Consider the following 19,779-nt stretch of genomic DNA (forward strand, 5'->3'; position numbering starts at 1 on the left):
TCTCATGCATCTATTACAGATACTTTAGACATTTACTGATTTTACTCTGCTAGAGACCCAAACAGACTCAAGAAGTCACTTTGCAGTTTATTAAGATAAATCTCATTATTTTTTTGAATATGCATACAGAAATTGAAATATAATATTGGTTTGTGTAAACAACTTTGGACCGAAGCATCAGTCAAAAACAAAAACATGAAGAAAACAGCACAGGCTACACGAAAAAATGGATAAATTACAGGGTGAAGCTTCCCAAATATCTTCTATTTCATGTCACCTTGTTAGCAGAAAAGCGGGGGCAGGCAGTTCCAAGCTGGAGGATAGAGACTCTGCATAGAAGATTCATAACTATTCATGTCATAAACACTTACATTAGCATCTGTAAATATATCTATACCATGAGGAGATGAGTACGCAAATTTATTACAGCATGTTTTAAGGCGTTCAAAATGAATGTGCTTGAAGGTTGTGGTGCAGAGCCCCTATTCTACAGAGTACATGATCTAATGATATCAAATATATTATACCAGAGAAGGAAAATTAAAGCAATGATTCTTCCAGAGTATAAGGAACTGTTTTGTAGTTGGCATATTGCAGATGATGAACAAGCAACATGTTAGCCATTTGTATGTTCACTGAAACACACAGAAACTTTTTCACAGCAAAGATTTTGGCAGTGTTCTTTTTTACTTATGATAACTACACGTATATGTAGTGTGATGCACTTATTGAGGAAACCATGCCACAGGAAAATAAAGTGTTCAAGGGTTTGATACTGTATATATTATTTTCATAAACTATGAGGATCTTAGAAAAATATTTCATTTAATGCAGCATTGTACTCATACAAAATTAAACAAATAGCACAAGAAGATTCTTTTTTCTCACTTTGAATGTATAGCTACTCCAACTGTCTGAATTATTACAATGGTGTTTTTTCTTTTTAAATAAGGTTTGATTCTATACCATATCAACTATATATGTCTCATCTGCATACTTCAATAGTCTATAATTGTTCACACTAAATATGTATCTTAATACTTCCAGAATATGACTCTCCTACTCTCTTGAGCTTTGTTGACACCCTGAGAATTAACACAGTTTCAACCTTTCAATTTGCTTATTGATCAAAATTTTGTTTCATTTTGAATTTATGCTGACTCTCATTTAATGACTTTGTGTCAGTGTTGTCGTCAAAGTGGTTGAAGTGAAAAGTTCCCCATAATAGCATTAAACACATTGCCAATAGAAATAAATAGAAATAGAAACTAAACGTTTTTTGAAGTGAAATCTTTAGATGTCAATTGTTTTCAAAACCATATTACAATCATAGTCTTGTATAATATATAGATAATATATAGATAGTAATACAAAACTTCTATTCTAAAGGTAGCATGCTTGAGCAGGCAGTGAGGAGAAGAGCATGATGCTTCGCCTTCCTTTCCTACGATGAAATGCTTTCACTGTCACTACATGGAGATACAGTTTGTAGCAGAGAGGCCCTGAACAAGTCTGTGTTTCGAAGGACGCGTGGATTGGAAATTAATTTGAATTAACGGTGATTGGCAAATGAAGGTTAAGAGATCTTATATGCAGCATTTTTTGGGAAGGGGGGGGGGAGTGGAACTGAGTGAAAGAGTTTGTTTTCCCGTATTCTCCTCCACCCGCCAGATACCTTCTGCTTCTCTCCTCTCTTTGCCTTCTCCTCGGCTCCCCGGCCAACACATTACCGCGCTTCCCCCTGGTCTTATATCTTATCTCTCCTCTCCGTCACTTGTGGTCACCATCTATCATCTCAAACAGGGCCTGCAGTAGTCGGTCGTCTCTGTGCCTGTACGGCTTGATGCTGTAGAAGCCATCACTGTAGTCACTGTAGACACTGTCCTCGGGACCTTGGTACTTGTTGATCATGTCCAGAGCCTGGTATAACATCTGAGGAGGGAGTCTTGTGGCAGGCGGGGAGATGCTCCGGTCCGGCTGCAGCTTCCTCCAGGCGGAGGAGGCCCTGGCTGCGGACTTTGGCTGAGGGAGGCCGGGGGTCTGCCTGTTGAAGGCCGTCTGAAGGAGGCGCAGAAGGGCCAGGGAGGGGGAGGCGGGTGCGTTTAAGGGCTTTTTGGATTCTTTCCCTGGGTTGGAAGGAGGGGAGGCATGTGCAGGCTCAGTATTTGGAGGTGAATTGGCCTGTGTGGGCTCCTGTGTGACCAGACAGAAAGAGAGGAGACATGTTATTGGCGCATGATGCAACCTTTGAAATAACACATTTTTATACGTTTATTTTGGTGTCATATTACATTTTGTATCCTATTTATTTGAAAAATCAACACAACAAAACAGATAATAAAAGGTTATAAATAATATGCATACGTCTATTGATATACTACTTAGAATAACTCACTATTTAGGTCAGACGGGGGCTTTGTTGCACCTGCAGTGATGTCGCAGAGTGCTGACACACCACAGAGTACAACGCTGCATGACTGCCTCAAAGTGGGTCTTTAACCACGCAGCAAAAATGAATTTTTCCGGTTTCAAGATAGGTCAGCCCCCAACTTTCATAAACCCTTATAAGGATAGCCATGCGTTTTTTCTGCAAATGCATTGGGTTATGATGTGACTTTTCCTCAAGCGCAACAGGTCAGGTCAAATATCAGTCTCTACTTTTGGTTTCATGAAAATGGTCAATGATGCTAACATGCTGAACTAAGACAAAAAAACAGCATGTTAGCATTGTCAATGCGAGCACAGCGGCACGCTGATAATTGGCATCAGTTTGTAGCTCCATGTCACATGATGAGAAATTTATTGATTTGGGATATATATAAATAAGGCAACATATAATTCCTACTCTCACTCAATCCTACACTCCTTCACAGTGTTTGTATTCACCTCCATCATGTCATCCATGTGTTCCACACCACGGCGGTCATTCTGCACAGCGTTGTAGGGAATGTACACTCGCGGCTTCTTCATGTGCTCTGGCTTCTCTGATGTTCCATGAAGAATCAGCTTCCAGCTCAAAATCCGACCCTCGTTCTGCATGCGGCCCGACTTTAAGGGGGAAACAATGTTGTTTAGATCTCAGGAAGAACAAGCAGAGGTTCAGGATTTATACAAAAAAAGCCAAATATGCTCTCTGTGTAACTTACAGTATCTGTGATCTGTATGGTCCATGTACCAGCAGGATCTTCGCCCCATGTATGGACAGACATAAAGTCCCAGTTTTTGAAACCGTTGGCGGACGTGTCCCTCTCTCGCTCAGCCAGCAGCACTGTGCTGGTGCCTGAGGGAATATCCAAAAATCAGCCACCAACTTGGTTGTTTCGCTCAAATGTGAAAGTCTGTTTGTAGTTTGTGTGCACGTTTACCGGCTGGGGAGGTGAGCGTTATGTGCAGGTCCCCTCTCCTGCTGTACTCGATGCTGGCCTCCACCTGCACGTGCTCCAAGGAGACCACTGCGTTCCCCTGCCCTACGCAGGCTTTCGTTGGAATCTCTATCGTGATTGCCCCGGCTGCTTTCAGGTCCCTGTGGGATGCATCGGATTAGCGGGGAAATCTGAGACACAAACATGTGGTTCCCTGAAATGTTCTCATTACTTTCCTGGAAAAACAGTGCGGGGGGGGGATAAACAAAGTACTGCGCACATTACTTGCTACTGTCAGAAAATGCAAATCACACATTTGGGAAACATTTGGAACATGAAAATCCAAAGTTGATATCTAACAAAAGATTGATATACATATTTTATCATTCTTTTGCGAAAAAAAGAGAATCCTCTTCTTTTCTTTACATAAATGAAAGGATTTCAATGTTGTAGATGGTGTGAAGCTGGAGAGGGTTACACCACTCAGCGTTGAGACAAAGCATCGGGATTAGAAAGGCATGTAGCGAGGTCATGAGAAAACTGTGTGTCGGTGCTGGTGTAACAAAGTAAAATCAAAAGGTTGTATCGCGGAAAAGGTGAAGCAGTTGGGCATTAGCCTTCGATCGCATTTGAGATATTATTAATCCATGAAGGATGGGAAAATGGACGGGACCTTGTGTTTCTGTCCGCGCTTGGCAGCTATTAGATTCCCATATTTAATCCTATTTACAATTAACATTAATGAATGTTCAGAGTGTATGATTGACCTCACATTCAAATGCTCCCAGCTGCGATCATGAAGGATTTGAAATATTGTCAAAAAAGGATTTGTGTTAATAACGCAGGAAGCCCTCCCAGGCTTGAGACGTTTTATTGTCATGACGCTGGTGGAACAGATGCTTCTTTTTTTCAGATTCTTTGTTTCATCTGTTTGCCTTCGGGAATACATGTATACGCCGTGTACCATTTAAAAAGCAGCTGTGATCCAGCCTCATACCTGGGCTGGAAGGAATCGTCCCTGACGATGCACTGCTTCTTTTCTGGCACGTGCTTCCACGTGGCCGGGTCAGCCAGGTCCACCAGGGCTTTGGCGTTGAGAAGGCCGAAGCCGAAGCGGCTGTTGACCATCAGCCCAGCTCCGTTCCTCTTCCAGCCCGGGTTATTGGCCAAGGGGTCGAACTCTGAGGTCCACACCACAATGTGCTGCAGGTCTCTCCAGGTGAGATCTGGGCTGAGGGAGGGAGGACACAGAGGGCCAACCAGTGAGTCGTTTCATGGGAGCGCATCGAGAACTCCACGCGCAGATGGCGATCGACCGCAGAGCCTACTTTTGTTCCAGTGCGAGGGCAAATATCCCAGCAGCCAGGGGGGCGGAGGCCGACGTTCCCGTGTGAGTCTGAGTGCATTCGTTGTGCAGATCGGCACTCGTCTGAAAAAAGGTGTGACACAATTCCCGTACTGAGATGACCTCGAATGAGATGAAACGCTTCTCGGGTTAAAACGCGCGTAGTTACGTACGATCCTCTGGTCGGTGTAGTCTCCGCTGCTGTACGCCGTAGCCAGGGTGGAGGAGCACTTCTCCGCGTACCACGGGGACAGGCCCTGCTGTGAGGCACTGCTGATTGAGATGGTGTAGATGCTGTCCGTGTAGCCGTCGCAGTCGCAGTTATCGCCCTGGCGCCCGCCATTACCCGATGCCCAGACAAAGATAGAGCCTTTCCCGCCTCGGCCCTGCGGGAGGGAGGGAGCAGAAGACGATGAGAGACGCCAGATAGGTTGTTGTGTCAGATGGCGTTTTATGGCTCGTAAACATTCTGCTGCTGCCATGATATTGGTATATTAATAATATTCATGAGGGCAATAAATGTTTCATGGTATTAGACGTCCTACTACTACCAGATTGAAACAGCCGCTGTCCGATGCACACTAAATGCATTTGATTGCATTCCCTTTTGCAGATAGTAGCTCCCATTAGGAACCTCTGTTTCGGATCCCACCAGCTGAGTTCATATCGCCAAGTGTGTTTACCTTCTGGATACCGTATTCGAAAGCCTTCTGGGCCAGGCGTCCGGGGCCTTCCACTGTCTTTCCATCATCGTTGGGTCCCCAGCTGGCACTGTAGATGTCCACATGGTTTGGATTGAACCCGATAGAGCTGGCCTCGATGGCGTCAGTCACGATCCCATCCAGCATACGGATCCCTGCAGGAATATCAGTGCTTTTGGTTTGGTTTGGTTGATTTGTTTGTTTGTTACTGGGATTACGGAAAATATTACTTGCACAATTTTCATGAAACTTGGTGGAAGTGTGAATCATGGGCTTCTCAATAAATGTTGAACTCACAGGGCGGACTCGCATGATTATTTTCTTGTGAATTTTGCTAATTTATACCAGTCAATAAAGAGAAAAAAAACAAAATAAAATCTATGAAAGAAGCCTCTGTCTCAAGGGTTTGAAAACATAGTTTTGTTGAAGGTCAACACAATGTGTGATTTTTGTTTCTTAAGCTGCAGCAGCAGCCTCAGATGCTCTCAGCCTCAACCTAAATATTGCAACGCATAGTTTGATTGGAGCTTAGTAAATTTGGCATTTTGACCTTAAATAAAATCAGATCTCCATCATGAATTCTTCCTTCCTTTCTGGCTATAAATTGAATAAATTAAAGTTCATGGACATGAAAACATTTGAATTATATAAAAGAAAAAAGCCTTCAGTTTTCATGCATTCTTTTGTAATTTGATTTACACTCAAACTGATTTAATCATTGATCATCTAAATTCCTCACAGCAGTGATTCCTCTTCATTCATGTAAAACAGCATCGATATAAAGTAAAGTTAATGTGATGGAGTACAAATACCCAAATAGATATTTGCAGAAACAAAAGAAGCTCTCACCTCCAACCTTGGAGTTGTATGCCACTCCGACACCACATTTATTGTTGTCGGCCTGCATGGCGATCTCTCCAGCGCACCTGGTCCCATGTCTGAGAGAAAATGACACATTCAATAACCACTTAATTGAACACCTTCACTTCACTAAATGATCAGCATGTAGCATCCCAGCCCGTGCCACAAAATGACCACGATCAATTCTCGGCAGTTCGACTCACTTGTTTTCATTAGTGGAGTCGTATCTGGGGAAAGGGTCGGGGTCGTTGTCGTTGAAGTCATAGCTGGCTGCTGCATCCTTTGAAAAGAATAGACAGAAAATGAGTTTACACATCCGTGTAGACCGGAGGCGAAGGCTGTTGTCATGGGGACACATTGTACACGAGATAAGAGGAGAAAGTGATGTTTCCCGAATGGTAAAACAACACTTATTGAATGACTCTGAGGGTAGAAAGTGGGAGAGTGAATGCTTCGCCTCAGTGTCATCTTCACAGCATGATCAATTTAATATTTGATGTAAATCAGATTCCTGTGCCAGTCCTTTTATAATCACTGCTGTTAACGCACGCCGCTCATATGCCTTTATTTAAGGATCAGCGTCATGGTTGATTGAGCACTTACGATCAGCGTAACGCAATTACAATGGGAGTTGTTTCCATCAACCCTGTTGTCATAAATTATTTCCTTCTTTCCCTCCCACAATCCCTTTTTTCCCCTTTCCTTCTTGTGCGTCGGTAATGCGACGCCTTCTAAGAGCAACAGCACTGTTTAAAACCCAACCACAGATGTGCCTTTTTAATGCTTTCAGAGTTCCTCACGACAGGGGAGAAGGAAAAAGGAAAGCTCGCTCCATTCCCTTTCAGTTTTGCTCGCTTTCATTGATTTGTAATGATTGAAAAGCTCTTTCACACTGTCGCAAGAACGAAAGCTTTTCATATTCTGAGCAACATTTGCATTAGAGCCAAACACCCACTTTGCATCCAGGAATTTAAAAAGTGGCAGAAAAGATCTTTGTGAAGATTCAACAAAATCTTCATGAATCGCCTATTAAGGTGTCATCGGCAGCGTTGCTGTGGCAACAGCAGGCTGAGACGACGGAGGCTGTCTCCATGGAAACGGTGTCTTACGTAGTTGGAGTAGATGTCCGTGTGGTTCCACTCCAGCCCGTCATCCAGAACGGTGATGACCACTCCTTTCCCCGTGATGCCTTTCTGCCACACGGGGATCACGTGCAGGTCGAGCTTCGGCAGCGAGGGAGACGTCCTTGTGTCTTGCTGGAGGATGAAATGACAAAATTCCGCATGAAGAATTCAAGCTAAATCGGAGCGCTTCATCTAAACAGGCTCTTTTAGTATTTCATACGTTATAAAGGTCAACAAAACTCCTCCAGCTCGCTCAGCCTGCCTGTTCTTCCACTGACCTTTACAGAAAAGTGTTACTCAATTGTTGGCCTGTTGAGTCCACTTCTATGGCCACTTCTAGGCAGATTTCTGCCAGGGCTTCAAAATCATACAGGCTTTGTGTATTATTGTGACTCCTGATTCATTAAAGCCTCAAGATGACATTCAGTGCCGAAATATATGCACTGGTGTTTCAACCCACCGTGCCTCTGGCTCGACTCACGCTCAGTGGCCCAGTTGGATTAGTTTGAAAAAAACGAATCTACGAGGCGATAGAATATCACTTGTAATGAGCGAGCACCGCGTCTGTTTGAAAGGGAAAATCAGCAGGAAGTGAGGGAGAGTGAACGGGGTTCGATGCATGTCTGCTTGGAGAAGAGTAGGATTCAGAGCTGGAGACAGCTAAGACTAAAAAAAGAACTCACTTTGCGCATCATGCACAGACACTGCAGAGCGTCACCCCAAGACGTGACTCATCCCTGTGATGTATCGCCTTCTATCTCGTCTTGGCTTGCACTTTGACTCCCCCGTTTCTACCCTTGCCTTCTCACTGCCATCTTTACCCCCTTTTCTCTTTGGACGACATAGATTGGAGCTGACAAAATTGTATGTAAATTCAAGGCAGATTTCACACATTTGCTGTGGAGGATTTCCCCTCCCGACCAGCTCATATCTACAGCTGGCCTGCTTGGGTGTAACACCAAATGAGTCACTTGTGGATGCTGGTAGCCGCTGAGGGGGCTCTCAGACCATGCAATGTACAGAATGCATAAAATGTAATGTTACACAGAACATACACACAGTCGATTATGCGGCTATCGCGTATAAAATGAGAGTGGACACACTTGTGCCAGAGCACAACGAGATCCCGTGATGCACAATTAAGACCATGGATTAACTCCCCCCCCCCCCTCAACACACAGCCATGCAGGCAAGAGGAATTTAAAGCTACAAGTATGAGTCACTCCCTGATCAAATTATCAGGCCCAGTGCCTTCGTTGCACAGCTCCGCCCTCACTCTGATGTCATCGTGGCTGACGCTCTCAGTGTTTGTCGTATGTTCGCCTTCATTTGCAAACACTGGATTCTGCTTCCAGCTATTTCTCCACAAGGAGAGTGGTTCACAATGCTTTGTATGAATAATTGTGTGGCTCCTGCAGTGACACAAGCACAGACTAATGTGGAAATATACTAAGCGGCACTTTAAGGCCAATTCCATTAGTGTCATCATCCCTTATCGGCAAAAATGATTCATCCCAATTGTTTTTTTATTCCCTAAAAGCGTATGACTCATGTTCGGTTGGCGCAGGTGGGGAGAAGTGGAAGCTGAGAGAACATCGTGTGAATTTCTCCCTCTCATTTCTGTAAGTCAATTGTTTATTGTTCATTTTAAGATCCCCATTAGAAGCACATGATGGATATCGAGGTTTTTAAAAAATGTGTATTGTTTATTAGTAAATAAGGTTAACTGTCACTGCTCGATGTTAGTATGTATAAAATATATTGGCACAACAACATATTACAGTGGATTGAGGTTTTTAGAGCCCAAATCAAAGATAAATAATGTATAGTTAATCAACATAAATCTGCAACTTTTTAGATTAATGATTTATTGCATTAATAATTGATTAACTAATAAATTAATTATAAAAGAAATACATGCAGCATCCACTTGTCTCCACAGTAGTATGTGCTGAAAAGTTGCCGATCGCATTTTAAGAGTAACGATTCCAATCACTAAAGGTGTCAATGAAAATAGATGTTGTGGTGGGTTTAGGGTCAGGATAAAGTGTTTGTAATGGATCAGGCAGGAGATGCACAGCTGTGACTGTTCTACTTTTCCTCAATGGGCTGAACCTTCCCATTCAGGGTGATTTGGGATTTAATGCACGGCTCTATTCTATTCCACCCTGCTGGATTATAATCTCCACTCCTCTCATCTCCAACCTATTAGCAAATTAGCAAATAGCTCTTTTGGCCAGAGCTATTGTTACATTTTTTTCATGTTTGCTTCCCCATTTTAGTGCATTTCTACACACATGGATACAAACATACCAAAGCGTCTGTGTGCGCGTACAAATGCATTCTGCTTTGTGATACCGAGCATTCACACACACTGAATGGCCTCCTGCAGGCGGCACCAGGCTTCCGTGAGCTGTCCAGCACTGCAAGGTTTTAGTCTTAGGGGAGAGCAGACCAGCTGCGTGCAACACGCGTTTCCACACAACAGAAGGACACAACACATGAAAAGTGTGTTGTTTATGGAGCTTTGGAAACACCACAACGTTCAAATGCGTTCCTAAAAAAGAGGCATCTTTAAGCCAGCACAAACTATAAATCTTGTGAGGCACCTGTTGAATTTCTCATGCACTTTCTCAATCAATGCTTAATCTGCTGTGTTTGTGTGAATTATTATCTTATCGGTGACTCACCAGGTACCACTGCTGGTTCCACATGGGATCATCAAACAGCTTATCCACTGGGCAGTCCCTGCACCCTCCGAGGGACGCCCGCTTATTGCGGCTTTTCTCGTACTGCTGCTCTGCCCATAGCACCTACACGCAGACGAGAGGACAAGGGCTTTAAAATGAGACACATGAGACACAGAACAAGACAAGTTTGGGGTGGGGGGGGGGGGGGAGAACACTCACCCGATCATCCTCCGACAGCCGCCTGGTGATGTGGTTGGCACTTCGTTTCATTCTGCTGGGATGATTGCGGTGTTTGAACAAGAAATGGTCTTCCAGGGCCCCGATCTGCAGAGAGGAAGGCAAGAGACGGAGAGGAAATGTCATATTAGCAGCCGTCTCGTCACGGAAACGTCATTATGTCTCACAAAAAGCCTCAGCCATTCAGTTTTATAGAGGAGCAACAAAAAAAACTGTTAAATTGAAAAAAGGTGTGATCACAGCACTGTTTCACCTGTTTCTGCCCCTATTTTGATACAATTTCCTTGATGACTGAATGATAAACTATACTTACTTATTATTTCTGCTACTAATCAGATTAGTAGCGGAAATACAGTATATGTTAAATAAGTTTTTAGTGTCCTTCATTCAAATCAATCAATCAAAAAAGCACAATAGGGGTCCACATGTATGAATTATAATGCTTTACATGCATCTTTGGGAAGAATAAAGCTCTTCATATCCATCTTCATGTAATGGACTGATGCTAGGCAGTAAAGTCCAATATCTTCTAATTCAATGAGATCTAGCTCTTGTTCTTTTGTTGTAAATTGACAAAAACATTGTATATATGAATCTATTGTTTAAAAATGAACCCGATTATTGAGTAATTATGTTTGAGATTATACGTCTGACAGAGCTGAAGTGCGCCTCGGTATCCATGACGGTTCGGTTAATCATTGCCCGCTGATGTTCCGAGCCACAGGTTTCATATTAATCAGCTGTCCTCATGGTGATTCATGTGTTTGTTTAGGAGAAGACCACATTAGTCAGCCTGAAATACCGGGAAGAACCGTGCCAAACTGAACTGGATGTGAAAACCAGTGTAATTAGAAGTGTGCAAACAGTGAGTCATCGATTGATTAATCCCCCCCCCCCCCCCCCCCCCCCCGCCCACCTTCCTCTTGATTTAGCAGTGTGCTGAAAATATACATTGTTGTTTAGTGCTCTCATAAAAGGAACAAGTTTCCATTCTGATGGCTTGATCAAGCAAAGCAGGATATTTGATACAGCTATTGCTTGGCTCCTACCGTGGGCAGCACGCTTCATTAACATTTCATGATTCATTTTCCTTTTATGGTTTTTCTGTTTTGTTGCTGTTAAATTAGATCTTTGATTTTAAAATGAGACATTATTCACGTCCCATCTTGCTTTGACGTCACGCCAAATCAATAATAGCTATTCATCAGAACTACCAGCATACACAAAATACACCCACATACACACACACACATATATATACATATAATATTGTTCACATTGGGACACCATGCCTATACCTGTCGGACCAGTTTGTAGTCCAGCTCTTTGGCGATCGCCTCCGCAGCGGCCAGTCCGCCGGGGATCTCCACTGCCCACTCGTTCAGGTACTGCCTGTCCACGTAAGAGGACTCCAGCGACCGGGAAACCACGGAGAAGAGGACGGCGAAAACACAACACATCATCGCTGGACGACATCTCATTTCCATCTCAGAGGAAATTCAAGCCGATGAGAAAACAATATAAATATCTGTACAAACAGCTTGAGTGCTCCCGGGAAAGCAGCCGCAACTCCGAGGTGTAAATGTTTGGTAAATGACAAAGAAGGCTCCTTGTTTTCTGATGGTTCCTGAAGAAAACAGCTGGTTGGGATGGAGGGGACGAGAAACTGGAAGAGAGGAGAGGAAATACTAGTGATGGGGAGGGCTGGTGTGTGCCTTGTGTATGTGTGTGTGTGTGTGGTCGCGATGGGGGGTGTACGCACGTCACGTTACGGGTGCTCTGACGTCAGTTTGGCGTCTACCTTCGGTAAAATGAGAGTTCGAGTCCTTGAGGGAGAATGTCTGAGAGGGAGGAGGGCGGAGATCCGACTAAAAATATCCCCGCTAGTCCCTGGAGCTGTAGGAGACACCGGGAAGAAAGACAACAGCAAAACCAATGCAACAAGCCTGCTCACTTTTGCAAGATGATCATGATCATCACGAGGCGCGTGTCCTTCCGCTGCAGCCTCAAATCTGCGCGAGACAATCTCTCGCTTTTTTTTGTTCTGAAGCTTTTGATAAATGAAATATATATTTGATCCAACAACACGTTTCTCTCTGTCCTCGGGCTCACGTGTCACGTCGCCAGGAGAGAGAGGGTGGGGGTGTGGGGGGGGGGGGGGGGGGGGGTGGGGGGGGGGTTTCAGCACCGCGGACAGCTCCTCGCTCTCCTCCTCATCAGGTGACGCATCAGGAAGCAAACAGTGGGATGTGAAGGTTTCAGCTGTTACAACAATACATCATAATAAGTAATAACAATAATTTACAAAGACATTTATTTGCTACAGGAATACAGCTCGCTTGACCAAAATCACAAATACGCATTGAAGTATTCACACGCTTTAAAGAAAAATAGGATTACCAAAATAAAATAAATAAAATATCCCAAATACAATTAATAATATGTCCTTTGAAGATACTGACTCGTCCTAAAAAACTGTTATAAAAGCCGAGGATAGACAACATACAGTTTTTATGACGGGATGCAGCATTAGGAGTGGTGGGGATGGTCAGAATATACATATTTTAAAACTCTGAGAGGACTGATCCAAACCGTAACATCTCTGACACTTATAGTTAAACTGCATCAGGTGTTGTGGGTTTTAACTTTTTTAGTCCTCTGCATTTTTATGTTGATTTTTTTTGGAAAACAGTGGATCTTTGTGTTCTGATTTCACAAAGATAAAGGTGTTGTAGGAGTGGAGGTTATTTTTTCCTCTGGAACACATTTTTGTTGATGCAGTACATACAAGATCAACTGCTGATTTTGTTAGTCATTGTGAGTTCCACTTGAACTGATAATGCCTGATACCTTTGGTCACCGAGCCATTTGCAAACAAGTCTGCACCAGATCTGCAGTATGATCCACAATTACCTAGCAACATCTGTTTGCTCTGACCAGAGCACTCAGTCAACCCCACAGGAACACACAGCTGAAGAGCCATAGAGATATTATCAAGATGGACTATAATGCATGCCGGAGATTGTGGTTTTGACACTGTCTTTATTTAGACCTTGAATTTAATAAATTTAAACTTAAAACTTATTTTTAGATTTTATTTTGCCGGATGTTTTGATGGCTTTAATGGTTGCACTTCGAAATGCCTTGTTAAAATAATTTTAAATGAGAAAAATACAAATACATTAGCCTTGCTTTGCCTTACAGGGCTGTGGATTTTTGACTGTGTTCATTGATTCTCCGTATACCGTTTGCCCTTATCGCTGAGCTGCAATGGTGTGTATTTCACTACAGGGGTCTTAGTGCACTCATCCGGCCTTCCTTATTCTGACCTGAGGCCACGCACACACACAGCGACAGACAAAAGCGATGCCTTTATTTATCCTCTCCGTCAAATGAGGTCGGAGGTCTAAGCGTCAGCTAATTATTTTTCCAGAAGGTGAAGGAAAGGTGCTGCTTTTAGGGGGAGAATGACGCAGATTGAGCCGCATCGCCTGCTCACAGCAACTCAACCGAAGTCAATTAGGATGCCAAATAGGTGTAAAGATTTCAACTGCACTTCCCACTGATGTCAGAGATTAGCAATGGTTCAGAGACCATTACAGTATTTTGTATCTGTTATATTCCACGTAGTGTTTTGTGTGCATATTATATACATTTTTTCAAAAATCAGTATGTGTGATAAGGAGGTGGATAATCAAGCAAACACTAAAACTATTGTTTGTTGCCAAACTTAATTCTAAAGCAATCTAGAGAGAAAACAATCGTTAAAATCAAGGTCTAAGAGTGGGAGCTTAATCCATTTCAGCTTGTAAATACTGGAGTAGATGCTTTAAGATCACAATGACATAGCTATTTCATGAATTTAACAGAGAAGGATTTCTATTGCAAAATTTCGAAATATTTATAAATTGATGTAGAAAACGTAAAAACATACAGAGGCAGTTATACAAACCAGTACAGATGAAATACAAATTAGTAGACATCTGTATAAATGTAGAAATTAAATATTAAAACTCAGAAAGTACAAATATAAAGTTTTTGTATCGTATTTACAGATGCATCCCTTTTACACAAGAAGTAGTCCCTTATTACAGTGAAGAAGAAGTCTCGAGTCTACAAAACTGTTGTGCTGTTGCAGATATGAATAATAACAGAAAGAAAGGTTAAGAGGCGTTTCATTCATTCATGTCCACAAAGTTCAACAAGCGCTGTACAAAGGTCATCTGCTATCTGAATAAATTCCATTTTGGAGTCAACCAGATTGCAGGCATTTGTACTGTTATCAGGAAGAGTGAAGGTCAGATGGACGGTGTCTTTGAAGGGCATCGGACTGATGGGTACCATCACCGTTCAGAATCACTTTCATCCATCCTGTTTCAGTGATATCACAGCTGCCTCTACTGAAAACCGATAACTGACTAGTCAGTGTGCTCCGCTCTGCGTCTGCCAAGCTGCTCGTTCCTCCCTCACTGAGAGCAAAACACTCAACAAGATCACGACTCTTTGCTGTCCTGGCTCATGAATGGTGGAATGAGCACTCTGATGACATCAGGACCGCAGAGAGTCTTTACATCTTCTGCCGCAAACTAAAGACACACCTCTTCAGACTATAACTTGACTAAAAAACACAAAACAAATTATAGCGCTTTAATTGTACTAATAATGGCTCTTTTCTCTCTAGCAAGATGTAAATCGGCATATTGATGAAATTGCAAAGATTATACAACACATTATTACTAAATAGCTGTAGCTCATTTATTTATGTCCAGAATCGCATTCCGCGGGCGAATGGACAGACGCTGCAAAATCGACGCCCGAACAGGGACTTGAACCCTGGACCCTCAGATTAAAAGTCTGATGCTCTACCGACTGAGCTATCCGGGCTTCGGTTGAGGCGGGCAGAGACATACATTTTGAAAAATAATAAATGTAAATCTAGAAAATGTATCAGTTAATGACATATATTTATATATAAAATATATAAAAATGCCAACTTAGATAGTCGTAATTTAAGGTTTCGTCAATATCTGAAAGTCGGAGTAGTGTCTGTAGAGAAGAAGAAAGTGTTCCAAGCTTATGAAGTCTAAGAGGTTTTGGGGATTTTCTCTATTGAGAACCAATTGTAAGAAATTTACGAATATTGCCTAGTATTTTAAAAGGCATAGGAAGTGTGTACAGTCCCGCTGTTGCCCACCAGGAGGCACCAGCGCCCCGCCAGAAAAGGAGCGTTTACGGTCGGCGATGAGTCAACTCTTCCCTCTTCTATGAGGCATGTCTCCTCATGTGAAGGAACATCTAGTGTGTCAGTTCTTCGTGTTTTGCATATTCATTTGAATGCATGGTTATCATGGTGAAATACCGTGTGTGTGTGTGTGTGTGGACCTGACTCACAAACTTGGTTTCCTCGTTCACGTGAACGCATGTGCTGACTCACAAACTTGGTTTCCTCGTTCACGTGAACGCATGTGCCAATTCTGTATTTCAGTTCCGACCAGTTTTGTTCAGGGTATTCGAACATCAAAGATCACTACGAAGTACAAGACTCGACTTGCCACAGCTACATTTTAAATGTTTAAGCCACACGCACGGACGCGCGCGTTGTTGAAACATCTGCTGGTGCGTACTTGGATTCGTCACCACGACGACAAAAGTTTTTTTTCAGCGGGAGGGGCAACCTATTCTGCTGCGAGCGGGCAGATCGGGCTGTAGACTCCGATCCTCAGACAGAGCACCGAAGACGCAGAAAAGCAAACCGAAAAAAGCGAATCCACTCGCGGGGTAAAGATGCCACGCAAGAGACGGGGCCACGGGCAGCACACACAACCCCAGGAGGCGAACGAAGTGAGTCCATCGCACGTCACACACGCGGCGAATTGATCGTACGAATTCACAATGTGTTTGCAGATGCAAATAATCTCCAAATGGACCCAAATGGTTTATGCAAAAACAACAATGTCAAAGGTTTCCACGAACGTGCATGGATTGCAATGCACGTAAGACACCAATGCCATGCTTACGCGCATATCTGATCGATTAACCGTGCCTATAAAAACCCACGCTTCGATCCGGTCTAAGTGTTTGAAGCTATTTGTGAGCGGGGTTCTCCGATGTGGCCGCCCCACCCCTGGAAGTTGCACAAGCCTTTATGGGTCTGAGAGGATGCGGGCGGGGGGAGGGACTGGAGGGTTATTCATATAAATTGTTTAGTTCTGCTTTAGTGATGCGGAATAACCATCCCGGGAGAAAAGAACGCATTTTCATGAATGTGAGTCGAGAGAGAGAGAGATAGAGAGAGAGAGGAAGAGAGCTACAGGACAGGCAGCACAGCGAGGTGGTTGCGAGTGGGGAGTGGCTCGGTCGCTTTGGGAAGGCACGAGAGACCAGAACCTGACGTGAGAACCGTGAGAGAGTCGCAGAGCAGAAGCAAGTCACATCTGGGCATTGTTCTCCCCCGATCCCCTCCATGGCGTACGCGGCGTACTGGATGAGTCTTGTGAGTACTTTTAAACTCTCAAACAGCGCAGGGCTGAACGTTGCCACATGTCCGGACGCAGCAGTGTTCTCATATTGTGTGAACCAGCACCGTCTGGAGTCATATGAGCTTTGCTGGATGCATCGTAAGATCATCTTTCGACGGGGAGTTGCATTCTTGTACGGGCTTTGCATGCTTTGATGAGAGTGTGTGTTCCTGTTTAAACTGAGACACACACACACACACTTGTAGATCCGATGTCAAATACGCTGCAGAGTTGCCACAGTTTCAACTCATTCCAAACTGTTCAATATTTTGTAAGAATAAAATGTCTTTATTCGAATGGCATTCAGTTACACAAACAGAAATTTAATGAAATGCCATTTGAGATTTGCTATTTATAATGTAAGATAATACTACAAAGCAAGAATAGCAGGAAGATGATAGGACTTTTAATTTATTTGATTTAGACGTTCCTCAGATGTTGAACTAATAAAGCACCAACACAATAGGTTGACATCACAGCTTCCTGTAGTTCCATTGACTTTCATCCACTTGGTGCATGTGTGTGTGTGTGTTTATTTGTATCAAGGAGGAAAAGTTGAAGACTCAATGCGAAACTGCCATTTTCCTACCATACTTGTGTCCAAGTAGACACACGCATGTGTTTCTTAAGGGAAAGGGCAACACTTGATTGTAGTTTTCCTGTGCATGTGATGGAACGTCTGCGCTTGTGAGTGAAGTCACACCCTGATTCGTCAGATAAGAGCTGCTTGTCCAGCCGGTGCTGATGGGGAGGAATAGTTCATCTTGAAATTCCTGAGCTACTTCGAATCTTTACCAGCAAGACCTTTTATCTTCGATAGGAATCCGTCTTTATCTTAAAAAAAAAAAAAGCCGACCCGCCCCTGTCCGGCATCTTTACGATGTCTTTTGAAAATTCTGTAAATGTTTTGCATCTGCAAATGGCCATGACGTAGATAATCCTTTATATAATCGCTGGCTGGCTGGTGCAGAAGCCCTGTATCCTCTGCAGGAACGTAGTTGAGCCAGTTCGCTGGGTGTTGATGAACAGAGATTGAGGACATCTGAATCGCAGTGGCGGAGAGATAACATCTGGCCATTTCCTTATTCATTTTCACACATAGTAACTTTGACCAACTTTATTCTCTCAGGAAACACTCTTATTCTCAATTTTGAGGTTAAAGGGTTTCTTGATGCTAAATCGCTTTAGTGCAAATCTTAACTCAATGTCTTACAAGTAGAAGTCATTTTAGGTCTTTGTGAGGTTGCAGCACAAGTCGTATCTTTTTGCTTCCCTCGGTGCAACCAGATTTACACGCTGGGTAATTTGGCCTTTTGTAAAGGCGTGTCCGACTGTGTATTTTTCTGTGCTAGTGTACACACATGAGCTATGGCAGAAGTGCATGAGGGTTGCAACATGCTCATACTGCATGATAAGTGTCATCTACTGTATGCTTTAGTTTTTTTCCCTCAAATTCCTCAGGTCCAGAGGAGGGTGAGAAAAACACACTTGAATGACTCAATTCCTTTGCTATGCAAACACCCAGGCCGATAAGATGATATACAGCACCATGTTGACATTGTGTGCTCGCTCTGAGAGACACTCGGGCCTCCATCATCACAATTTAATGGAGTTTTTTGTTTCACATCCAGAGGGCTTTCCCGCACACGGTAAATATCATTAGGTTATATGAAAGTGTAGAAAAGAGCATTTGTGCTGCAGCATAATAACAACCACTGTGATGGGACACTGTGAGCTTTTGCAATGTTTGTTTTTTGCACCATGAATAACAATAGTTTTTGTATGTCAACTCCTATGATTAGTTGTTGTCTTTGTGTGGGTGGAAACACAGTTCTTATAATGCGTTGGGTCAAATAAACAGCAAGCATAATGTTCCCATTGAGTCATAAGTCACCTGGGAACAACAACTAAATAAACTACTAGGATTTCCTTTACCGAACACAATATTCACAAGATTATGGTCACCTTCACATCAGGTTATTATTCCCCAACTCTCCCAAGCCCACTTTAATGGTGGCACGGCCCCTGTGGAATGCAGTAGATGATAGTGGAATCCATAACACGTCGTGCCACTAAATGGACAACATTGTGCCATGGTAGGCCTCTCAGAGAGCAAACTAGCATATTAGTGTAATTAGTATTCTATAGTTAACCACATCCCATGCTAATAATTCAAGTGTAGCCTGTATTGATTCGGCAAAGACACATAACAGGGATTCGTAGTTTTGCCATTCAGTTTTATTTAAAAATTGCACAGTTTGCAATAGTTGTGTGATGCCAATGAATTGTATTTGGCGTCCTTAAATGCTCCATGTGCCATGCATTGGGGAAGGAAGATCTCACAACTCCAGCTAGACGTTCGGTTGAATTGATCAGTCAACCTGAGTGCTGCACAAACAGGAGTTTCATGTCTGGCCCGTTTATACCCAGTACATTGTTTTCCTTTTTTTTTTGCTAAGGTGTGCTAATAAAATACTCCTGAGCAAAAGGCTCAGGCGGACTCACCCAGAGACTGTTTGCACACCGCGCCCAAGACCCGTCCTGAAAGACGCACAGTATGGGTGAGGTGAAGACTCACAGCTACGCCCTGAACGCGGCGGTAGTAATGGCGCTGGACCGACCGGACTTTGCGCACAGTGTGTATTTGTGTTGTCAAAAGCGGTAGTGTTGGATGTAATGCTGTGCTTCTGCAATTTGCTGCATGTTGTTCGAACTCAGTTGTGCGTAAGGCATCTTCACTGGTAGGGCAGGTAAAGGTTCAGAAAGCCAACACCCAGGCCTTAGGATTCAGTAAATCTATTAGTCATGTATTCATGGAGAAACACTCCCTTCGTTCTGGAAGCTCAAACTTTTTTTTGCTGCTGCCACAGCTGTTTTGATGATGAAACCCCCCCCTTTAGCCAAAGATAACATTTCTTAATTGCCTTGATTGTTTCAACAT

At 43.3% G+C, this 19,779-nt stretch overlaps 1 protein-coding gene and 1 non-coding gene across 2 annotated transcripts; both read right to left on the minus strand.

Annotated features, from left to right (window-relative positions):
- Nucleotides 1-74: 74 nt before the first annotated feature.
- pcsk1 (proprotein convertase subtilisin/kexin type 1) lies at nt 75-12,315 on the minus strand. Its single transcript, XM_062563987.1, has 14 exons — nt 11,619-12,315; nt 10,303-10,407; nt 10,084-10,206; nt 7,379-7,525; nt 6,473-6,549; nt 6,258-6,346; nt 5,391-5,563; nt 4,881-5,093; nt 4,691-4,791; nt 4,360-4,593; nt 3,366-3,523; nt 3,147-3,280; nt 2,887-3,048; nt 75-2,193 (listed from the first exon to the last, which is right to left on the minus strand). Exons 1-14 carry the CDS (start codon nt 11,805-11,807, stop codon nt 1,771-1,773), a joined length of 2,328 nt encoding a protein of 775 aa, XP_062419971.1. The 5' UTR covers nt 11,808-12,315; the 3' UTR covers nt 75-1,770.
- A 2,816-nt stretch (nt 12,316-15,131) lies between these two features.
- On the minus strand, nt 15,132-15,204 carry trnak-uuu (transfer RNA lysine (anticodon UUU)). Its single transcript has one exon. It is a non-coding gene; the product is annotated as a tRNA-Lys (tRNA).
- Between the last annotated feature and the right edge of the window lie 4,575 nt (nt 15,205-19,779).

The sequence above is a fragment of the Pungitius pungitius genome, chromosome 8 (assembly GCF_949316345.1).
Source record: "Pungitius pungitius chromosome 8, fPunPun2.1, whole genome shotgun sequence".
Taxonomy (NCBI): domain Eukaryota; kingdom Metazoa; phylum Chordata; class Actinopteri; order Perciformes; family Gasterosteidae; genus Pungitius; species Pungitius pungitius.

What these genes read in the sequence shown, in the direction of transcription:
- pcsk1 (XM_062563987.1), bottom strand. Translation starts at nt 11,807, where the DNA reads ATGGAAATGAGATGTCGTCCAGCGATGATGTGTTGTGTTTTCGCCGTC. An exon ending in ATACAACTCCAAGGTTGGAG is followed by an intron (nt 5,564 to 6,257) that starts GTGAGAGCTTCT and finishes ATATTCCTGCAG; the next exon opens with GGATCCGTATGCTGGATGGG. An exon ending in AACGCTCACCTCCCCAGCCG is followed by an intron (nt 3,281 to 3,365) that starts GTAAACGTGCAC and finishes ATATTCCCTCAG; the next exon opens with GCACCAGCACAGTGCTGCTG.